At 43.4% G+C, this 24182-nt stretch overlaps 1 protein-coding gene across 10 annotated transcripts in view; it reads left to right on the top strand.

The window, feature by feature from the left end:
* The window catches only part of ctnnd1 (catenin (cadherin-associated protein), delta 1), a 31145-nt gene extending 8351 nt beyond the window's left edge, over positions 1–22794 (top strand). For 8 of the 10 annotated variants that reach the window (XM_056408313.1, XM_056408309.1, XM_056408311.1 and 5 more), the window contains 21 exons: positions 3007–3081; positions 3184–3309; positions 3761–4053; positions 4545–4635; positions 5147–5340; positions 6009–6261; positions 8228–8299; positions 9130–9280; positions 9960–10164; positions 12124–12241; positions 12739–12895; positions 14624–14641; positions 14846–14911; positions 15434–15561; positions 16539–16689; positions 16792–16987; positions 18227–18420; positions 18892–18939; positions 19286–19368; positions 20241–20335; positions 20672–22794. In XM_056408313.1, coding sequence (XP_056264288.1) covers positions 3190–3309; positions 3761–4053; positions 4545–4635; positions 5147–5340; positions 6009–6261; positions 8228–8299; positions 9130–9280; positions 9960–10164; positions 12124–12241; positions 12739–12895; positions 14624–14641; positions 14846–14911; positions 15434–15561; positions 16539–16689; positions 16792–16987; positions 18227–18420; positions 18892–18939; positions 19286–19368; positions 20241–20300 — 2598 coding nt within the window. In that variant the 5' untranslated portion in view covers positions 3007–3081; positions 3184–3189 and the 3' untranslated portion in view covers positions 20301–20335; positions 20672–22794. The remainder of the gene's footprint in view (positions 1–3006; positions 3082–3183; positions 3310–3760; positions 4054–4544; positions 4636–5146; positions 5341–6008; positions 6262–8227; positions 8300–9129; positions 9281–9959; positions 10165–12123; positions 12242–12738; positions 12896–14623; positions 14642–14845; positions 14912–15433; positions 15562–16538; positions 16690–16791; positions 16988–18226; positions 18421–18891; positions 18940–19285; positions 19369–20240; positions 20336–20671) is intronic. The other 2 variants (XM_056408306.1, XM_056408307.1) reach the window with 2 other exon arrangements.
* The last annotated feature ends 1388 nt before the right edge of the window (positions 22795–24182 follow it).

Below are 24182 nucleotides of genomic sequence, written 5' to 3'. Positions count from 1 at the left end.
CGAAGAAGTCCTTCGGATTCACCCTTGATCCGAAGCGAGTTCGTCCGTCATCTTCATGGTAACCCCCCCCATCTCATCTGTGTGTGGACTGGCAAGATGGCGACAAAGTCGAAACTCAAATACCTCCTTGTGGTTTTTTTGAATTTTTCTTGATTTCTTCTTGAATTATTTTGGAATCTTTCTTGAATTTTTCTTGAATTTTCATTCTTTTTCTTGATTTTCTTCTTGAATTATTCTTTTTTTTCTTGATTTTCTTCTTGATTTTCTTCTTGAATTTGTCCTGAATTTTAGGTCTCCATAAAGCGACTTTGCACTCTCTGCCCTTCTTTCCCGTCCTCCATTGGTTACGCAGTAACACTTCCATCATCGCACCCCTCCACCGATCCAGCTCAACGACCGTGGAACCCATCGCGTCCGTCTCGACTCGTCTGTCGGAAGTTTCCATGCAGAGCGACTTCGCTCCAGACCGACTGTCTGTTGTTACATCGGGCTTCTTTTTTGTTTCCCGGACGATCCATTTGCTTTTTCCGGTCCATTTAGTTTGGACAAATTCCCGTCCGGTGTCATCAACTGTGAATTATTGGTACAACAATCTGGATTCCCGAATGTGTTTTCACAGCTCGAGCGTCTTCATCACCTGCGGGTCACCTGGTTGAGAGACTGCAGAGTGACCTCATGCTCCGAGTTCACCCCACCGGCACGCCCGCCGACTCTCGCTCGGTGCCGACTCTCGCTCGCTCTTTTACTTCCTTATTGAGACACACACACACTCACACACACACACTCACACACTTTCGCCCCCGAGGCATCCTTTGAAACACGTCGTCGTCGTAAACGACTCGGCTCTCTCGCTCGCTCACTTTCCCTTCTTTGCGTGCCGCTCCTGCATGTGGACACATCCCGGTCGGAGGTATTTCTAGTGGCAGATAAGGAGCAGAAATATCGGTTGTGTGTGTGTGTGTGTTTTCGTGAGAAAGGGACAGAAATGTAGCCTGGTTCTTATCTCTGGTGTGTGTGTGTGTGTGTGTGTGTGTGTTTACATAGCCCAAAGGCTTCGGCATGCCTGATATACTCTCCCATGCCGCTCCAACCCGACCTCAGTCTTGACTGACAGGTTCCCACATGCTCACATCTGCCCGGCACGTTCTACTATTCTCTCTGATGGGAGTCCTTATCTGAACTAAAGAGTGTTCATTTGCTTAAACGTAACTCTTCTTTTTTCGCCACTTAACCCTTGTGTTGCCTTCGGGTCATTTTGACCCGATTCAATATTTAACCCTCCTGTCGCCTTCGGGTCAATTTGACCCGATTCAATGTTTAATGTCGGTGTTCTTTCGGGAGTCAACAAACAAACATAAAGTACCTCACACTTAAACTTGGAAAACAATATTAATTATAATAATTTTCTGGAGATTTTATTAGCTGGGGTCATATTGACCTCAAGGGTAAAATATGTTAGTAAATATAAAGGTAACAGGAGGTTAAACATTGAATCGGGTCAAATTGACCCGAAGGCAACACAAGGGTTAAAAAGGTTCGCTCCTGTAAAGTATTATTTCCAGCTTTTACATTTTTTTCTTTTTAGAATATAAACATTTTTGTCAGCATGAAAACGACTTCCACCCCCCCCTCCAAATCGCTGTTGGTGAATCCTGCCCCCCCCATTGTAGTGGAGCTAAAAACCTCAGAGATGGCAGGAGAGATACAAAGAGCTCCCCCTTGTGGCCGGAATGAGAAGTGCACCACACCCATTACCACGCCCAGGCTGGCAATGCCGCCGGTGGTGTCGACTAAAGAGGAAGAAGTTTGTCTCTTTGTTTGTCTCTCTCTCTCGATCATTATTCATTTCATTACTAATGGTTTTATCCTTCATTATCCCAGCCCCATTCATAAATGTGTGTGATGAGTGTGTCGCCGTTGTTTGTGTTGAAGGGCGTGGCGTTGACACGCAAGCCTTTGTCTTCATGAGGTTTACATGCAATTGCTCGTCATGTCGTGTCATTTCTACCGCCTGTCTCGACCACACGCGTGTCAACACAGATACACACGCACACATGCACACACACACACTCGTTTTAATTCATGAATCTGTCTGTTCCACATGTGTGCGCCTGGGTGGAAGCGCAACCGTTTATTCATGCCTCAAGTAAAAACAATTTCAGTTTACCACATATAGTAGGGGTATATTTTTATTTTACCGTATCATATTAAAATACGACCTGTGTCTGCACACGACGTGACATTTGTGGTCTAGAAACGGGGGTCGCGGCCCATATTTTATGCCTGAAACACGCACAAACCAAAGCGTAGAGCCGTCACCGGCTTGTTTTGTTTCCATTTTTCTGTCATTAGCGAGTTGCATCATCGTAACGCAACAGAACGAAGCAAAGCAACACGAGCTACGTGAACCGACAGGCTACGAGCCGGTGACGTGAAAACACAAACATGTGACCCACACATTCGGAGCTTCTTTTCAGCCGTGAGACGGCGGAGCCTCAACCAATCGTATCTTTTGGATCATTCTCTTCCTCTCAATAATTACATCACGTGTCATTTAGCTGACGCTAATATCCAACTTACAATCATGTTGCATTTATAGACCGTAGACACAACTAGGGAAGTGTCTTGCTCAAGGGCACATCGACGAGGGCGGGGATTGAACCCGCCAACCCCCTGATTGGAAGACGGACCTGCTGACCCACAGGGTCCCGTTCTGATACGTAAAAAAAGAAAATGCATATTCTTGCTTTTAGCCGGTTCCCACCGCAATTTCACAAAATAACACTTCTGCAGCGACTCTGACGATGCAGCTCGCCACGTTTTGGCCGTTTTAGTTGCTTTTGTCGCTCGCAGTGTGAACGTAGCACTGAAGGATCTTGACCTTCACCAGATTAAAATGTGGGCAGCATTCAAATGAAAGATGACAATTGAACCAATCAATGTGTGTGTGTGTGTGTGTGTGTGTGTGTGTTGGATCTCCTCATATGTATTTTGTCCTCCCTGCAGAACGGACGCATTCCTTGTGATGCGGACATAGAGCGGCTGACGCTGAACGAGGGCTACATCAACGGAACACATCATGTACGCATCCCTTCAGCTCTTTAACGCTTAAGATGCCAGATCTATATTTTAGTTTTTGTTCCCCTCTGAAATGTGTGTGTGTGTGTGTGTGTGTGTGTGTAGTTCAGGATGGACCCTGGTCAGGTGGTGCAGGAGACATACACGGTGGAGGAAGATCCCCAGGAGGCGCCACCTGTTGTCTCCGTGGAGACCGGTGAAGATGGGACCACGCGGCGCACTGAAACCACGGTAACGCCAGTCGATGGAAAGCAAAGAGTTCAAGGAATGTGCATTTTACAGCACTACGTTAACGTTTTGGGTTCTTTGGGACATTTCCTTTTTAGATTGTTTAATTTTTACAGGGTTCGTACGGTCACGGAAAACCTGGGAAAGGCGTGGAATTTAAAAAATGCTTATTTCCAGGAACAAATTTCATCCCAAAAGTTTTGGAAAAGTCACGGAAATGTGTTATATGTGCATTTAAGCCGAGTTTGATTAAAAGAATAAACATTAATATACATATTTATTCTTTAAATTTAAACTATTTTCTCATTAAAGGTGTACACATCGAGATTTCACATAATGTCTGGTTATGAAAAATTGGGTTTAAAGTCCTGGAAATCCATCAGTCAACATGTGTACGAACCCCGTTTCTAAGTTCCTAAATAATAACCGTTTAATCTTCTTTTTGCTCGTTAAGGTAAAGAAAGTCGTCAAGACCACCACCACCCGCACGGTCATCCCCTCTGTGTCGGACACACTTTCCCTGGATGGCGGGGGCTCGGTGACGGGCATGGGGGGGGGCTACCCCCCACCTATGCTCTACAGACAGGCGCCCGGCGTCGGCGTGCCCATGGACTACCCCACGCACACCGTGCCCCGCAACTACCAGTACGGACCGCCGGTGGGTTACGACGACTACCGCACCGGGCCCCCGTCGGAGGCCTCCTACACCAGCCTGAGCAGAGGAGCTCGCATGGATGACCGCTACAGGTAGAGCCTCTTGTCGCCGGGGGTGAACATCGATGTTACAGTTAGGGCTGCGACAACGAATCGATAAAATCGTTTATAAGGATAGTTGGCGATGACTTTTATTATGTATTCGTTGTGTTGGGTGATTATTACGCAACTCCAATAAGTATAAAAAAATAAAACTGACATTTGTGGGATTTCTCCAAAAAGTATAACGTAGATTAGTTAGTTAGTTAGTTCTTCCGTGGTGGAAGAATAACGGTTTCCACGGAGATAAGCCCCGCCCCCTCGAAGGCGCGAATGAACCACAAATAGTCGGGCGTGGAAACTCAAGCGAGTAAAGCGTCGTCAGTTCTGTTTTTGAATAAAGTTAAAGTTGGAAATATATGTTTGTCTTTTCTTTTTTTACCCGATTCATCGATTATTAAAATACTCGTTAGTTGCAGCCCGAGTAACAATTTAATTGACGACCTGGCCGATATTTCCATCGCCCACGTCCCTCTTCTCTTCAGACCGGTCCATCAAGACGTTTACAGGACTCTGGATCCGAGCTACAGGGCCCCCAGCAGGAACCAGCTGGACCCGTATGCCGCTCAGCCACAGGTATCTTCCACAACCATCGCCTCACATCGATTGCATTACTACACACGTATCATTCCAATTCAGTTTATTTGTACAGCCCATTTTCACAAATTATAAATTTGTCTCAGATCGCTTTACAATCTGTACACATAGACATCCCTGACCTTTGACCTCACATCGGATCAGGAAAAACTCCCAAACAACCCTTCAGGAGAGCAACAGAGGAGGATCCCTCTCCAGGATGGACAGAACAATAGATGTCATGTGACCAGAAGGACAGATTTAGAGTTAAAACACATTCAATGAATGTGACAGAGTGTATGAATAGTTCGTAGTCGGCATATTCCACGATGGAGACCTCCACGATCCATCAGGCAGATGGAGGTAGAGAGGAGGAGTGGGCGGAGTCTCAACAGGGCAGTGGCATAGTTGTTAGTAGTCATATTCCATATATGTATAAGACCTAGCATGAGTTCACCACAGCACTTGGCGTGAAGCCTCCTATTATTTTGGATTCTGTCCCTTGTTGAAGGTTGGGCGTATGGGAAGTGCCATGGAGCTGTCCGCCATGACGAGGTTCATCCCCGAGCCGTACGGTCTGGAGGACGACCAGCGCAGCGTGGGCTACGACGAGCCCGACTACGGCATGGGGGGACACCCGATGCACTACAGCACCATGCCGCACAACCACAATGCATTCCCCCACGGGCCCCCACGCAGGACCGGGTAAGACGTGTGTTTGTGTATAGATGTACACGACCGTTCAAAAGTTTGGGGTCACCCAGACATGTTTGTGTTTTCATGAAAACTCAGTTTTATTTATCTAATGAATTTCAAAATGAATATAAAATCTAGTCAAGACATTGATATGGTTAGAAATAATGATTTGTATTGTAAATATTAATGTAGTTCTTCTTGTGGCTCAAAGGAAGGCCAGTTTTAGAGCTTCTCTCACCAGCATAACTGTTTTCAGCTGCGCTCACATAAAAAGGGTTTTCAAGGGTTTTCTACCCCTCCGCTAGTCTTCTAAGGCGATAACACAATGTACCATCAGAACACTGGAGATGGGCCTCTACACACCTCTGTAGAGACTTCATCAAACACCAGAGAATAGTCATTACCACATTAACTATGTAGAGAGAGTGTTTATGATTAATTTAATGTTATCTTCATTAAAAAAAAAAAAACAGTGCTTTGAAATATAAGGACATTTCTAACTGTCTTTTATTTTTCTAAGTCACCCCAAACTTGAACGGTAGTGTATGTACTCCACGTTGTCTGTGCATCGTCTTTGAGAGCAAATAATAATGTTCCTCTGCAATAAAGATATTTTAGAGACCAGATGGAAGTAAATGGTAATATATCCTCGTATGTTCTCCTCCTTCGTTCTCCAGGAGCTACGAGGGCACCTTGGATGGCGACATGAGCGGCCCGGGGGACATGTACTTTTGGGGAGGCGCGCCGCTGGCCCAGGGGGAGAGGGGCAGCATGGCGTCATTGGACAGCACTTTAAGGAAAGGCCCCGGCCCCAGTGGCTGGCGTCAACCGGAGCTGCCCGAGGTCATCGCCATGCTGAACTACAGGCTGGACCCGGTCAGGAGCAACGCCGCCGCATTCCTGCAGCATCTCACCTACAAGAACGATAAAGTAAGGGACGCAAATGTGCACGCGTGTCGTTTAGGAGTTGAGGAATGCAAAGGTCAAAGCGCCGCATGTCAAGCGATGATTAGTCGTGTGTTTTTGAAGGGATAAACGAGGCGTGTGTGACGGAGGATGTAGAGCAGAGACGGACAGAGCGTTATAAATACACCAGAGTGGGAGTCGAGATGAGATAAGGAGCAACACTTTTAATTGGAACTCGCCCCAAATGTAGAACTGTCAATGTTTTAGTAGAAATAGTGACGCACGCCTCATTCCGCATTATTTAACCTTGTGGCATCGCACTGGGCTTTATTTTATCGAACTTTTATTTCAGACTCGAGGTCCAAATAGTACAAAACATTAAAATAGAAAAAACTAGAATGGGCACTCGGTAGAGCGCATACCTTCGCATATCACAATATTTGGCATTGAATTATGAACATTTTGGCATTAGTTTCATGCCAATTGGATATAAATTGACCGTGCTATGGTAAAAAGAAGATGTTGACCTTTTCATGACCATCACCTTGACCTTTGACCCGATCGATCCCAAAATCTAATCAAACGGTCCCCGGATAATAACCAATCATCCCACCAAATTTCATGCGATTTGGTTTAATACTTTTTGAGTTATGCGAGTAACACGCACACAAATAAATAAATACACGGTGATCAAAACATAAACTTCCCCATTTTCAATGCGAAGGTAAATATATGCAAAATCACAGGTAAAATACATAGAACTACAAATGCTTCATAAAAAGAGAGCTGTACCGATGTCTCCACAGCTGGGAGCGTCTAGTTCTGGCTCTACCAGTCCCATAATGACATGAACCAAAGATGCTTAAAAATAAAGCACAGCGTAATAAATGAGGGTAAAAAAACCAAACAAAGTGTGTTAAAAGCTGGAGAGACTCTATCTTAATTAAACTTGTTTGTGTTAAACTACATGTTTTTTACCTTTTTTGCTCAACTGGACGTAAGCACGACTACCTCGGTTTGTTTTTGTCCAATAAAGTTAATTCAAACAAGATGGCCGACTAATACGGTTGAGATTTGCAGCGTCGCTTTGTGCAGATGAATGCAAGTAAATATAAAAAATAGCATTTCTTTTTACAATCAATACTTAAAAATGATGAAGGCGCTTGGCAAATGACACGGTAGTACAAAATGTAAAACCATACTTTGGTGTTTCGCTTTTTACCTTATACTTAAGATTTAATTAAACGTCTTTTTATTTATTTACGAAATGTAATAAAACAGACGAAGATCTCGGGTACATAATTACAGGAATACATATGACAAATTTAAATTGTTCCCATTTAAATAAAAAGGCAATCTGGTTTGAGTGAGTGCAGCCGGCTCCACCATTCACTCTTTTAATCGCTCCCTGTCGTTTTAAGCTCCAGCTTTACTCCGTACGGTCTTTTTCATACATTTTTTTTTTACATTACATTTTCATTTTAGCTGACGCTTTTATCCAAAGCGACTTACAATCACGTTACATTCACACGCCCTAGATACAGCCACAGGGAGCAACTAAGGGTTAAGTGTCTTGCTCAAGGACACATCGCCTAGGGCGGGGTTTGAACCGCCAACCCCCTGATTGAAAAGAGACCTGCTGACCCACAGTCACACCTTTTGTTTTTGGTGCTTTCATCAGTTAACTAGATTTTTGTCAACAGTGACATCATCGCAAATGTTCCTCCTACTGACCTAACAAATACTGCCTCTCTCTCCCTCTCTCTCTCTCTCCTAATCTCTCTCCTAATCTCTCTCCCTCTCCTTATCTCTCCTTCTCTCTCTCTCTCCTTCTCGCTCTCTCCCTCCCTCTCTCTCTCTCTCCCTCTCCTTCTCTCTCTCTCCCTCTCCCTCCCTCTCTCTCTCTCTCTCTCTCCCTCTCCTTCTCTCTCCCCCTCTCTCCTTCTCTCTCCCTCTCTCTCTCTCTCTCGCTCCATCCTTTTCCTCTCAGGTGAAGTGTGATGTGCGTCGAATGAAAGGCATCCCGGCGCTGGTCTGTATGCTCGACAACCCGAACAAAGAGGTCAGTTTGCTGCTTCTATGGGTTGGAAAGGAGTCAAAGTCAGGAGTGTGTTTTCTCGTGTAATAGTGAGACAGGTGTTTGGCCTGAGGTGAGACTTGAGACTCTCCTCTTAATATCAATTCATAAAGGGAGATAGGAATGAGCGACCGCGGCGCTCGGTCGGATCTCGCAGGTCAACTTTTGTGCTAAATATGGTTTCGGCCCGAAAAAACATTCTGTGGTTTTTCTACGGTCCTCTTTCATTGAGCTGGAGCAGGTTGTGCTGATCTCTGCTTTACCAGAGAAACCACAACATGGCTCCACTCTCGAGCCAAAGAAACATCGTAATTTCACATATCATGCCGTGTGTGTGTGTGTGTGTGTGTAAACGTTGACGAGTTGGAAGTCTTGAGTTTGTACGAGGCGACTTTACTCCTGGTGAAATGGGTCACATGCAAAAAAACGCCATTTTGTTTTAATTTTTTGGTTGTATTGTATGACCGGCTTCATGCTAAACCATTTTAAATGTGCAGGACTAATGTGTGTAGTAGTGTTAAAAAAAAACAAGAACAAGCTTCTTCTTCCTCTTCCTCCTCCTCCTCAAGCTTTCAGATCAACCCGTTTTTTTTGTCGTTAAAACCTGAATGATATTTACTAGTCCAACGTAATTCATAAATAATGAACATTGCCAAAAAATATTTTTTTTCTGCAACAAAAAAACAACGTGATCTTTTTTTTTTCCAATAGTGAAAATATAACTAATACCTTCATTATAGACGTTAACTTGCACGTCCGATGCACATTAAAATCTGCATGTCTTAATAAGCTCTTATTGTGTCTTTTTACTCGAGGTTCACTATGCAGCCTGCGGAGCCTTGAAGAACATCTCGTACGGCAAAGATCAAGACAACAAGATCGCCATCAAGAACTGCGACGGGGTTCCCGCTCTGGTCCGGCTGCTGAGGAAGACCCGAGACCAGGACCTCACGGACACCATCACAGGTCAGACACGGCGTGCAGCACAGCACTCATCAACGGAGATGGTCTAACATTGAGTTTGTTGTAGTTTAAAAATCACGACAAATCCTCGCTCAGTCCTACAGAGTTTTCTCACTTATTTATAGCGTTGGCCTTCCTTGTAATATTTAGATCGGGGTTCGTACGGTCATGGAAAACCTGGAAAAGTCATGGAATTATAAAATGGTTATTTCCAGGCCTGGGGAAAAAAATCCTCCAAAAAGTAATGGAAATATTGTTTTATTTGCATTTTTTACACTGAGTTTTAAATAATTAATATGCTTTCAAAAGAATGACGCTTTAAATATAAGCCGCCATACGCTCTTTCATACTCGCACATTTTTCCGCACTGCAAGTGAACGCACCTTAACTGAAAAGAGATACATGTTTTATTATTTTAATCAAACTATTGTCAAATTCATCTGAGTCATTTAAGGTTTTATAATGTATTCTTTGGAATTCTCTTTGTTAGTTTAAATACGACATTTTCTTACTTTTTCATGTAAACACCGAAATAAAAAAAATGTTTTGCTCATGGAAATTTGGTTTAAAGTCCTGGACACGCATTGGTCACCATGTATTCTAATATTCTGTCTATATTTTAAATTTCATTTAGTATGAGTGGAAGTAGGCTTCGTATTAAACACACATTTCTTTTTTCCAGGCACGCTGTGGAACCTTTCGTCTCACGACTCCGTGAAAATGGAGATCGTGGACCACGCGCTGCACGCCCTCTCCGACGAGGTGATGGTGCCCCATTCGGGCTGGGAGCGAGGGTCCAACGGGGCGGGGGGCAGAGGAGAGGAGAACTGCAAGCCCAGGCATCTCGAGTGGGAGACCTCCCTCACCAACACGGCCGGCTGTCTACGGTATGGAAGGAAGAGACGCGTGAGGCAGGAAGCAGAAGAGAGAGGGGAAAGAGACTTTTTATTCCACTAATAATCAGCATCATAATACAGGCTACACATACGTAATGTCTTCTTCTCAATCGGAACAAACACATTCTACGAGACACTTAAAAAACCTTTTTATAATCGGTTTTAGCAGATAGAAATGTGTCATCGTCTTTTTGATCATATTCCTACGAGAGCTGCAGTTCAAGAATACTTTTTATAAAAGTACGCTTTCAATCGAAAGAAATAAGTCCATCATATTCAAAAGTTTGCATGTGGTACTTGTGCACATCCTTTTAATCTTGACCTCAAGCCCAAATAAACCGGATATATTAATACATTTGATCTTTAAAGAGACCGTCGGTGTTATTTCTCATAGAAAATATCTGGTTGAAAGTAATTCTCGGGTCAAGAGGCGGTACGAAGGGATGTTTCAGGGAGGGGGGGGCGAGCCGAGGACAGCGGGGCATTGACTTTTCAAGTGTAAACAGCGTGCGCTGCTATCTCTGTATTCCCCTTGACCACACGGGTAATTACAGTGTTGATGTGCAGGTTCAGAAAAGTATGTGTGAATCCTTTTTTTATTTTTTTAAATCTCGAGTTTGGTATTTGCAGAAATGCTCTGCACAGTATCCTCTTACTGTCACACAGCGTGTTGGAAAATCTTATGAAGAAGACTTATACATGCATCATTTTGTATTAAACTGAGTCACAGTAGGAAACCTGATTATTAATAAGTTTATAATTTTATTTAAGTTACCACTTCGAAATGTTATAGCTCAAAATGTCAAAAGTCATCTTTATTGTCACTTTTGTGCAAAGATACAGAAGATCTGAAAGTACGTTTCTCTCTTGTCCAACATAAAGTGATTAGTAATAATAATGGTAATAAAGTAAAGTAATGAAGTGCAAAACGGCTAACAACAAAGAACATTTAGACAACATAGATCACATAGACATTAGAGTTTTAGGAAATATCTTTAAATTGCTCAATTAGTCACACTTAACATTCTACAAATATGGGCTTCAATTGGATCTTCACACTTCTAAATAGCAGTTGGTTATGAAAAGCATTTAATTAATTACAATGTTCACCTTGATGCCAATTGATGGGAAAATTAAGGGTGAATTTAAATGGGACATTAATATCTGCACGGAAGTTCTTGAGATATTTCGGACGGAACTGTTTCAGTAAATGTCTTAAAATTGTTCAATTAGTCACACTAACGTTCTGCAAATATGGGCTTTAATCATAATATCAAAGGATCTTCACATTTATAAATAGCAGTTAGTAACTTAGATTTAAAAAATGTGGGATTTTAATGAAAAACATTAGATTAATTACAATGTTTACCATCATGATGGAAAATTAAGTGTGATTTTAAATTACGTTTTTGATATTTCCGACTGAACCAACGCTGGTTTCCCCCCCTTTAAAAAAAAAAAGTAAATAAATCTCTCGAACTACGCAGTGAAGTGTGGGGGCGGGGGGGGGTGATGTGTCCTGGTATTGTGTGAGAGGGGGCGGGGCCTGTCACACAAGAACCACGGCCGCATAGCGTTCCTCGTGTTCCTTTCTTTAAACGTCTTCCACGTGAGTGAAAGTGAAGAACGAGCCGGGTGTCAGTTCCCACATGTCTCCCTCCGCCCTGTTGGACCTCTAAGGAGGACAGAACTGGGTCCAACGCTGTTACTTGATCCCACCAAACCGCTCTCTCTCTCTTTGTAAACCGGAGTTTCATTCAAAACGAGTCTGTGGGGGGGGGGGGGGGGGGGGCGTGTTCAAAACATTGTGTGCTTGGAATCCTTTTGTCGCCACTAAACTTGACTCACTTCCTGTCCCCTTTCTCCTTGTTAACGGCCTCAATTATTTCTCCAAACCTTTCACACTCTGCTAATCATTACATTCTTGTCTCCCCCCACCCCCCCAAATAGAAATGTGAGTTCGGAGCGAAGCGAGGCGAGGAGAAAGCTGAGGGAGTGCACGGGATTGGTCGATTCTCTCATGTACATCGTCCAATCCCAGATTGACTTTAAAGAAGTCGACAATAAGGTGAGTTGAAACATAAAAAAATAAATCATTCTGCTGTCAATGTGATTAAAGAAAATATAAAAATAACTGTGAGAGAGCTGTGCGAAGTCTGATGAATTGCCTCACGTGATGTCACTCGAGTCGGCCTCGCCTGGGGCTGAAAGAAGTTGGAAAATGAAAAAATAATCTCGGGGTGTGGCGTGAGAGAGAATCGGCTTCTCAGACCTCCCGAAGCCGCCGCTTGAGGCGAGAGTCACTACGAGCAGAACAGGATCTGTGGTTGAGTTGCATTGTGGGTAATGCATGGAATAAAATAAAATTCGGCTCTATTTTTTATTCCCTCTACAAACTGACCCAACAGTGTCACAGGAGGGAAGTGTTAAGTCGGTCGAGGGTGATTTTTAAACTAAATGTAACACGTTAATTTAAACATGTTTAAATTGGTGATTTGGCATTACAATAATTCTCTCTCTCTCCCCCCCCCCCCCCATCTCTTTTTCCTCCCTCCATCTTTGCAGTTGATAGAGAACAGCGTGTGTCTGCTGAGGAACTTGTCCTATCAGGTGCATCGTGAAATCCCCGGCTGCGAGCGCTACCAGGAGGCCGCGCCCCTCAACCAAGGCCCCGCCCCCTCCGGCCAGAAGGGCGGCTGCTTCAGCTCCCGCAAGAGCAAAGGTCAGAGAAAGAGAGAGAGAGAGAGGCGGTATTTGTTTGGTCAGTAGAAGGAACATTTGCGGTGATGTCACTGTTGACAATGGCGTCTCATGAAACTGATACTCACACACACACACACACACACACACACGCAAACAAAACCACTCACACACACACACACACACACGCAAACAAAACCACTCACACACACAGGAATGTTAGCAATTTCCCGACTGCTCGATCACTCGTCCTCTGCTGCACACACTGTTTGTATTTCAGTGAGAGGATTGATTTATATTTTCTACACGCCCCCTTTCTACTGTTTAGCTTTATCCATGTTATTTTATTATTAATGTGTTTATATAAATAATGTTAGTGTAATATACAGGACTGTCTCAGAAAATTAGAATATTGTGATAAAGTTCTTTATTTTCTGTAATGCAATTAAAAAAACAAAAATGTCATGCATTCTGGATTCATTACAAATCAACTGAAATATTGCAAGCCTTTTATTCTTTTAATATTGCTGATTATGGCTTACAGCTTAAGAAAACTCAAATCCTATCTCATAAAATTTTAATATTTCCTCAGACCAAGTAAAAAAAAAGATTTATAACAGCTGAGTGTTTGTCAAGGCTCAGGAAACCCTTGCAGGTGTTTCGAGTTAATTAGACAATTCAAGTGATTTGTTTAATACCCTACTAGTATACTTTTTCATGATATTCTAATATTTAGAGATAGGATATTTGAGTTTTCTTAAGCTGTAAGCCATAATCAGCAATATTAAAAGAATAAAAGGCTTGCAATATTTCAGTTGATTTGTAATGAATCCAGAATGCATGACATTTTTGTTTTTTTAATTGCATGACAGAAAATAAAGACCTTCATCACAATATTCTAATTTTCTGAGACAGTCCTGTATATATATATATATATATATATATATGTGTGTTTATTAATTTAGTGTTTTTAAGCATTTAGATTCTGGATCTTTTTAAATGTTCTTTTTAATTAGATATGAGGCAATATAGAAAAAAGCTTTTCAATTTAAAAAATCTTAACTATACATGATAGCAGTATATATATATAAAATAAAAGGGTGATAATGAAGAATTAAGAACAATCGTTTAGTTGATGAAATCATCCCAATTTCGCACAGCAGAAGAGATTCAGTCTACAACGATATGAAACAGAACAAATTAAATGCCTTAAGCCTAGTTTCATTACTGAAAACCATTAATCTGAATTAATTGCTCATTTGTTTCAGCTTTAAAATAATGCACCATAGATATTGTCGTATAAATAACCAGATCTTTGGGGTGATTGCTGTTTTTAACAGCAGGCTGAACAGAAAGCGTCATAATTAAACGACTGTATGACAGACAAGAGATAATCAAAGGTGTGAAATACAAGAAATGTGTCCGATAACTCGACACCACGCTGCTCACCTGTGCATTTATACTTTTCATGCGTAGAAATGAATCACGGCATCAGCATGATGGTTACCCCTGTGTCTATGAACCCGTCACATGAGCTGCTGCTATGTATTTGCTTTATTTGGCCTTTACATTCGGCATGCCACATTGCTGATGTGTGTGTGGTGGCAGTGGGTGGGGGGGGGGGGGGTAAACCAGGTGGCTCAGTGATGGCTGCTTTTCTCTCACTCACTGTAAATGCTCTCTCTTCCTCCTGTTCTGTCCTTCTCTTCTCCCTCCCTCCCTCTTTCTCCTTTTTTATGCTGGGCTACAGATGAGTGGTTTTCCAAAGGTAAGCTCTTTACCTGTATGACTGCACCTTGCTTCTGCTGGAGTGGTCGTAGAGTAGCTGAGCTAACGGTGTCACTAACATTGCACGTCTCACGCATCTCAGTGTTTTGGTCCTCGCGCACATCCGACTGACCGAGAATACATTTTACTAACAAGCGGAGCGTCGCCTGTGAGTGTTTCTCTCACGCCGGATGTCTGATTGCAGGTCGAAAAGATGAAGATGCAGCCGCAGACATAATAGACATTCCAAAGAGGACCGCGCCGGCTAAAGGTAACTGAGTCGACACCTATCCTGCAATCCAGAAAGCCCAAAAATATACTTTTTTTCCCCTTCATATTATTACCTTCGTATTGAAAATGCAGAAGGTTATGTTTTGATCGCCGTGTATTTATTTATTTATTTGTATGCGTGTTACTCGCATAACTCAAAAAGTATTAAACCGAATCACATGAAATTTGGTGGGATGATTGGTTATTATCCGGGGACCATTTGATTAGATTTTGGGATCAATCGGGTCAAAGGTCAAGGTCATGAAAAGATCAAAATCCTCTTTTTACCATAGCGCGGTCAATTTTTATCCAATTGGCATGCAACTAATGCCAAAATGTTCATAATTCAATGCCCAATCTTGTGATATACGACATGTCATAATGACCACAATATCCGGTATCAACTTACATCAATTTTCAGTTCCCCACACTCATGCCAAGTACCAAAAAAGTGGCTGCGGCGAAGGTATGCACTCTACCGAGTGCCCGTTCTAGTTCAACCTGTTTTATTCCTCCTCTGTAGGCTATGAGCTGCTGTTCCAGCCGGAGGTGGTCCGCATCTACACCTCCCTGCTGAAGGAGTCCAAGAACCCCACTGTGCTGGAGGCCTCGGCCGGAGCCGTTCAGAACCTGTGCGCCGGACGCTGGACCGTAAGAGCCGCCGGCCGATTATTGACGGAGTAGTTTGGGAAATATCGTCTTAGATTGGGACTCTTAAGCGAACGTGAAGATAGATCTATGCAAATCTCCTCGAGCTCGCCAGATGAGGCATTCGAATCTTGAGGGCATTTTGGGAATAAACTACGACATCAGTATCCACACCCCTTTTTCAAAGGGCTTACTTCTCTTGGGTGTCGCCCACGACCTTACACGCCGCTACCACGACCATGTCCTGCCCTTCAGAATAAAGTAACCATGTCCTGCTCTTCAGAATAAAGTAACCGACTCCTGGGTTTAAAGGAGGTTTTTCCAGATCTCGAATGACACTTTCTAAGCACTGTGGCTAAGAGGTTAATGTTAAGGTTAAGAATGGAAGTCTGAATACAGGGTTTAGGACGGTCATGGAAAATCTGGAAAAGTCATGGAAAAGTCAGTAAAAAAAAAAAGGTTATCCCAAATGTTTTGGAAAAGTCATGGAAATTTGTTATATTCATATGTTTATTTACGCTGAGTTTGATTTAAAAGAATAAACCTTTATATACATATTAATTAGTCATGGAAATTTGGTTTTTAAGTCCTGGACACCCATTGGTCACCAGGTGTATGAACCTGTTCATTGGTCATGTGGATGAACCTGTTCATTGGTCATGAGGATGAACCTGTTCATTGGTCATGTGGATGAACCTGTTCATTGGTCATGAGGATGAACCTGTTCATTGGTCATGAGGATGAACCTGTGCATTGGTCATGAGGATGAACCTGTTCATTGGTCATGAGGATGAACCTGTTCATTGGTCATGTGGATGAACCTGTTCATTGGTCATGAGGATGAACCTGTTCATTGGTCGTGTGGATGAACCTGTTCATTGGTCATGAGGATGAACCTGTTCATTGGTCATGTAGATGAACCTGTTCATTTTGAACCCTGTGAATGCCGCCGGATGAAATTGTGCGTCTTGTCTTTGCAGTACGGGCGGTACATCCGCGCCCTGCTGCGCCAGGAGAAGGGTCTGCCCATGATGACCGAGCTGCTGGCCCACGGCAACGACCGCGTGGTGCGCGCCATGTCCGGCGCCCTGCGCAACATGGCCATCGACGCGCGCAACCGAGATCTACTAGGTGAGGGCGTCGAGCGCTCCGTGGGACCGAGCCAGACGTATCGTGTGACGAGGATGGCGCGTTTTACATTTCTTCTACGTGTGTGTGTGTGTGTGTCGTCAGGTAAACACGCGGTGCCTCACCTGGTGGCCAACCTGCCCGGCGGCGGTCAGAGTCAGCCGGTGCGAGCGCTGTCGGAGGAGACGGTGGTGTCGGTGCTGAGCACGCTGCACGAGGTGCTGGGCTCCAGCCTGGAGGCCGCCAAGACCCTCAGGGCCTCGCAGGGCATCGAGAGGCTGGTGCTCATCAACAAGGACGGGTGAGGGGCCGCCGGGGGGACGCACGTCGGACCGCCGGGCCCGTTTGTCTCGCCAGTTTTGAATCGCACGTCTCCTTCGAGCTTTTATAATGCGGCTTTACTCGAAAGAGTTTACTCGCTTGACTTTAGTGCTTTTTCGCATCATTCCCGCCTTAGAGGGGGCGGGGCTTATCTCCGTGGAAACAGTTATCATCTCCTTCAACCACCATGAAGAACTAACCACTAGTTCTGCTTTAGACTTGTTGAGGACATCCCACAAACGTGTTTTTTAAAGAAAGACACTCAAAATATAAGCCGGCGTACGCTCTCAATACGCAAAATTTTCTAAATTGTTCATGTTCATACCGAGATTTCTGTTGGGTCATGGAAATTTGGTTTAAAGTCCTGGAAATCCATTGGTCAAGATGTGTAAGAACCCTGGCTTGACTTTGTGGCATTTTGCTTCATTCACGCCTTAGAGGGGGCGGGGCTTAGAGGGGCGGGGCGTATCTCCGTGGAAACAGTTATCATCTCCTTCATCCACCATGAAGAACTAACCATTAGTTCTGCTTTATACTCGTTGAAGACGTCTCACACACGTCTGAACATCTAACGCCCTCGAGTTTGAGTTCATAACATTAATATAAATAAATATAAAGGGTTCGTACGGTCACGGAAAACCTGGAACAGTCATGGAATATTAAAATGGTCATTTCCAGGCCTGGAAAAGTCATGGAAAAAACTTAAATCATAAAAGTTTTGGAAAAGTCATGGAAATTTGTTATAATCATGTTCATTTATGCCGAGGTTGAAATAATTAATGTTTTTTTTTTTTTAAGACGGTCAATGCGCAACATTTTCTAAATTGTTCATGTTTATTCCGAGATTTCAGTAAAGTCCTGGAAATCCACTGGTCAAAATGTGTAAGAACCCTGTATATATATTTATCCATGACATCACCCGTAGGCTCACAGCTCGGTGACTTCCACCTCTATAGTCTGAACGTCTCTTCAGCTCCACTAGAGCAGCCGTTAGATTCACCAACGGAGGAGCAGCTCGACGCTGATTGGCTCTCGCAACTCGGCGTCGGGCGAACTTTTCGCCAAAGTTGAAATATTTAAACTTCGCATCCATCGCAACCACTCGCGTCTGGACGTTGACTTTGCTTCCGGGATCTACTCGCGCGAACACTTCGCAATGCTTTCTTGTGAACGCAGCTTCAGTCTTATCTTTTTTTTTAACCGCCTCTCTCTCCGGCAGTAATCGTTCTGAGCGCGAGGTGCGCGGCGCCGGCCTGGTGCTGCAGACGGTGTGGGGCTACAAGGAGCTGCGGCGCACTCTGGAGAAGGACGGCTGGAAGAAGACGGACTTCATGGTCAACTTGAACCCGCCGGGCAACAACGCCAGAGCCAACGGCGGCTACGAGGACAGCACCCTGCCGCTCATCGACAAAGGTCGGGGAACGCGCCGCAACGCCAAATATATCAAGAGTTACATTTGTGTCTCGTGTCTGAAACGCTGCATTTAAAATCCTGACTTATGGCCTCAGGGGTTGTTTTGCATATTGAACTGTCGCTAAAAGTTAAACCACTAGGGGTCAGGTGCCTCATCTCTTTGTGTTACGGTTTACTTTGCTAATGCACGGCACATTTCTCACATCAGAGGTCATGGAAAACCTAGAAAAGTCATGGAATTTAAAAAATGGTTATTTCCAGGCCTGGAAAAGTCCTAAATATCCCAAAGGTTTTGGAAAATTCTTGGACATTTTGAATATTCACATGTTTATTTACGCTGAGTTTGCAATAATTCATGTTTTTAAAAGAAAGGCGCTCTAAACATAAGCCGGCATACACTAAACATTTAAACATTTATATAAATATTTATTCTTTTAATCAAACTATTGTCTTTGTGTCTTTATTACCCAGGAGGCAAAGGGGAACGGGATATGATCCCAATGAATGACATGGGACCAGGCAAGTGTTCCTGGCATGTCTCTCTCTCTCTCTGTCTCTCTCTCGCTCTCTGTCTCTCTCTGTCTCTCTCTCTGTCTCTCTCTCTCTCTGTCTCTGTCTCTCTCTCTCTCTGTCTCTGTCTCTCTCTCTCTCTGTCTCTGTCTGTCTCTCTCTCTCTGTCTCTCTCTCTGTCTCTCTCTCTCTCTCTCTCTGTCTGTCTGTCTGTCTGTCTCTCTCTCTGTCTCTCTGTCTCTCTCTCTCTGTCTGTCTGTCTGTCTGTCTCTCTCTCTCTCTCTCTCTCTCTGTCTCTCTGTCTCTCTCTCACCCCCCCCCCCCTCTGGTTAAACATAATGTGTGTCCTCTTCAGATGCCTACTCCACACTGGACCAGAGGGTGAGAAGGAACATTTTGGATAACACACTCGAACCTGCTGACAAGAATGCAGTACAGGTAAAAAAACATGAGCACACACACACACACACACACACACACACACACACACACACACGTGAATAATAATAATCAATGATGATGATGATGATGATGATGGTTCTGGATATCGATTACACATCATCACCACGCTGGAATATACAAATGGATGGAAATATGGATCTTTATTGAATTGTGCAACACACACACACAAAAGCAAACACAAACGCACACAAGCACACACACACAAACAGACACAAACAGAGACAGAAACACGCACACGCACACATAAAACACACGCACACACAAAATCACACACGCACGCACACAAAAACACAAGCACACACATAAAAACACACGCACACACACAAACACACGCAGACACACAAAATCACAAGCACACACACATAAAACACACAAGCACACACATATAAAAACACACGCACACACACATAAAAGCACACATGCACACAAAAACACACACGCACCCCCCCGTCGTTGGACCTCCAGCTCGAGTGTTACCGTGGGAACGGAGGAGTTCTCACACACGTCCACAGGCGGCATGTCGATGCACGCCTCACAGCGCTGTGGTTGTTGTGCGTCTCACATATTTCCCACCGTGTCGTTTCTCCCCTGAACACAACGTAACACGAGACTAACCGTTTTCTATTATTAACCGTTTTCTATTATTAATCCTCCTTTACTTCCTCCTCCGATGCCCTTATTTCCCTCTTTTCTCTCTCGCTATTTCATGGTTCCTCCTTTTGGTTTTTCACACTTTTCATCCTTTTTTTTCTTTCTGTGTTTTCCCCCCTTCCTCGCTGTGTGTGCCGTCTCCTGTGTGTCGCCTTTGGTCTCCTTTCTCTATCACACACTCCTCCTCTCTCTCTCAGGGAGGGATGTATGGGGAGAGGCAGGCCGCTTTGCCTCTCATGGATTCCTACGATGGTTAGGCCACACCCACTGTCACACTGCATGTCAGCGCATGGTATGTGTGTCCCACAGGCCGCTCCTCTCAACTCACCGCATGGCCTAAACATCTTAAGTTGTGCGTTAAAAGTTGTGCGTCTGACGAGTGTTGTTGAGCCTCCGTTGTGATGTTTGTGGACAGTATAGTTGTTGTTGTGATTTGTGTTTTTTTTTGCACAGTTTGTGTAATTTACGTCTTAACTCGTGGCGACTTTGACGCCAGCAGTCGATATTCTTTATAGTATTTTATACTTTTAAAATATATATAATGTAACCCTCTGTCTTAAATTTGTGTGACGGTTCCCGCTGCTCCACGCGATTAATCCCCACACTTGTGCCTCTTGGTCTCTTGCAGAAAATCTGATAGTGTGCATCACGAGACGACAACCTCCTCCCACCTACTGCCCTTGCTGAACTGACTACGGCGTATCGATCGGGGACTGAACGCCATCCTTCGTATCCCCCTCTTCACGCAGCCTCTCTTCTCTCTCTTTCACTTTGTTACATTCCTCCATTGCAGCTGACAAACTAATGGAAACCACTCGGAGAAAGAAAGAAAAAAACTGACTTGGATCTGCGCTCTCGCCCCCTAGTGGACAACCGTGGACGAGACACTATGACCACTTTGTGCTCTGCAAGTCCCTGAACTCGAAAACAAATAAATTCTAACCACTCAAGTGAAGACCCCGGGGGCCACAACACTACATCTCCACGCTAGGACACTACAACTACGACACTAATTCTCTCTCTTTTTGACGAAAAAGCAAGAGATTGTGGCTTTTTTTCTATTTCTCCGAGGTGGGAAATTAGACTTAAATTAGAAAGTCGGGATCAGAACAGGACACTTTACGTTGAAATGTCGCATACACATAAACTCGAGGGCATGCGTCCTTCTCTCTCTCTCATTATCGGTTAAATACACACACACAAAAATGATGTTTTCCTCCCACTGATCTAATCAGATACGTGTAAAAGCTTCTGCCTCTGTTTTTCGGGTAGTGGTAGTTCCTCTTCTCGCTTCTGCTCTGTACCACATGTACATTGTGCCAAAGGACACTGCTGCTGCTGCCAATTACCGAACGCCAGAGCGCCACTCGACTTGTACAGCAGCTACACTGAAAAGGCTGTGCAGCCCGTCTCGGGTCGGACCGCCCGGCAACAAGATGCATGGGGGACGCTGCCGTTTGTTTCTGTATTTGATTGTGATCCACGAATATATTTAAAAAAACAACAACAAAAAAAGGGTGTGGCGGTTTCAGCATCGAGAAATAGAGGATAGAGTCTGTTTATGTTATTGTAAGCCCCGCCCCCGCAACATTTGTAATTCTTAGGAGGTATCACAGGATTTTTGGGGTCTGTTTACTTGTCATCAAATGTGTACATAGACCAAACAGCATCCGTGTGGGCTAACTGGAGTGCCTCGCTCATTCAGGAGAGGTCTGATGGGCGTGCCCGACACGGCATGAGTGACCAATCACGGTGTCTCTTTCTTCTTCTTCTTCTTCTACAGCGGGTTACCAGTTGATAAATACTGTATATGGAACTCATCAGTTTTCTATTCTGCAAAAAAATAATATAATAATGTGACCGTGTACGTATGTAAAACTGGATTCTCGTAAATGGAATTGGTTGTTTTTTAAAATAAGATATATAAAACTCTTGAGTTCTGTATAACTGACTTGCTTCTCAAACCCCGTAGCCGAGCTGGCTTTAAGACTACAGAACAGTACGCGGGAGAAGACGGCGCAGTGTTGTCTGTTTGGGGGGTTTTCCCCCCAAATTTCATAAGTACAGTTCTGCTTGTTCTGTAGAAGAATACTTTATTCTTAGTGCCGAGTGAGATGTAGATACTTACTGAGTGGATGATTAAAAGAAGCACTAGGGGAGGGTATATTGTGTTTTTCTTTCTTTTTTTGTTACCTTTAAAAAAAATGTGTTTGTTATACATCCCCAATTGAAACGGACAGGAGGGTGCCTCTTTTTCTCAAAGTAACGAGTTGCCTTCGAGAATGGACTGACTAAAAAAAGAAAGAAGAGGAGAGCAAGTGTAAGAAGGCATAGACCAGAATTTTCTATTGGAAAAAGTGGAGAAAAAAATAAATAAAAGCACATTAAAAATTATATACAAGAGTATATTTGTTAATTTTAATGGTTTAAAATATGTCTTACTTTTTCTTTTATATATATATATTGATTTGGGTTAAATTGTTTTTGGGTGCTCTTGGTGAATGCATATGCAATCCGCTTTATCTTTTTGATTGAAAACATTCAGTCTGTAATCTCAAATTAAATGTAAAACAAGTTAAAACTAAACACAAATCATCCGACAGTCATCAGATTACTGGAAACATTAAATCTCATTCTGGACTACACCTTAATCTCTTTGCCTTGGCTCTTAGAAAGTTGCACATTCTCATTTACGAATCATGTAACTAGCAATACTGTTTTTAATAAAAAAGAAAATGATTTTTCAGAGTTCACGTTGTGTCTCTTGTTTATCTCACACTTTTAATATCTCACTATTTTAATAATGGTCCAGTGAGTCGTTGTGGACGTGGTCCCTCGGCCTGAGCTGTCATGTGCAAAGCGGCCGGCAGGGGGCGCTTTGAGTCGGCGGCCAACTTTTTGCCACTACGACAACCCGTGTCTGTGAAGGGAGCCGACGGACGTGTAACCTGACGCCTCCGACGTCTTCACCGCATTAACGTGCATCTTAATGGCGCAGAAAAGCCCGCACAAGTGCAACGGATGCATAAAGAAACTGGTAAGTGTTAGAGATGCTCGCCGTTAGCTTCCCGGTAGCCGCCTCACATTAGCTTTGGGAGCGCGAGCGCCACGGTCGTGTCCGCTAACGTCGTTAGCGCTGCGTTAGCTTCAAGTGTTCATCCCGCTGGGTTACGTTATTATCAATCCACTTAACGTTATAATTTAAAAGGTGGCCTTTTGTGTTTCTTCTCTCCATTAGTGGGATAATGGTGTAACGCTAGCTAGCTTATTTTTTTAGCCGCCGAGACAAGAATAAGTTAGTTAGCTAACTTCCTGTAACTCTTTTAATGATCACATAAAAACACACGTTGCTCAATTTTGTAAATAAGCCGGTTGTGTTGGAAGAGGACATTATAAAAAATAAAAATGGAATAAACTTGCCCTACAAAAATAAAATGGCTGTCACTTTGTTTCCCGAACATGAAGTTCAGCAACATGTCAGAGGCTCCACGTGGTTGATGTAAAGAAGATATTCAACATTAATGCTCCACTTTATTGATGTGTGTTGACGTCACATCTCTTATTGAATTCAATGCCTTGCGTTTTAAAGGAAGAGGTTGCTCGTGAAGAACTAGTTTAACCCTCAACATCTTTTACCCTTTTTGACCCCAGCAATTAAAACCTCCAGAAAATTATTATAATTAATATTGTTTCCCAAGTTTAAGTGTCAGGTGATTTGTTTGTTTGTTGACTACCTAAATAGCCCTTTAAATAAATAAGAATGTTGATATTTCTTATATGTTTTACACTGAAAAACATCCTGGGGTCAAATTGACCGATGCCTACAAGTTGTGTTCAGGACATTGAAAACATTTCATCATGTGAATTTGATGTTTTCCCAGTTGTCCCCAATAAATTAGGAAAAGTCGTGAAATATGAAGCAAAAAACATGTCAATCATATTTTTAGAGACGTTAAACATTAAATGGGGTCAAATTGACCCCAAAGGTAATAGGAGGGTTAACATTATAGGGGCATTTCTAGTCATGGTGCATAGCTTTAAAGGTGCTTTACTAAAGGAAAAGGAACAAAAAGTGACAATAGACGATGAATTGAGGCCACCACTGGCGCCCACAGTAGTACATGTGCATCAAGATCAAC

Source organism: Pseudoliparis swirei, chromosome 24 (genome assembly GCF_029220125.1).
Source record: "Pseudoliparis swirei isolate HS2019 ecotype Mariana Trench chromosome 24, NWPU_hadal_v1, whole genome shotgun sequence".
Taxonomy (NCBI): Eukaryota; Metazoa; Chordata; class Actinopteri; order Perciformes; family Liparidae; genus Pseudoliparis; species Pseudoliparis swirei.
The sequence above is the reverse complement of the archived record's forward strand: the minus strand, read 5'-3'. Positions and strand labels throughout refer to the sequence as shown.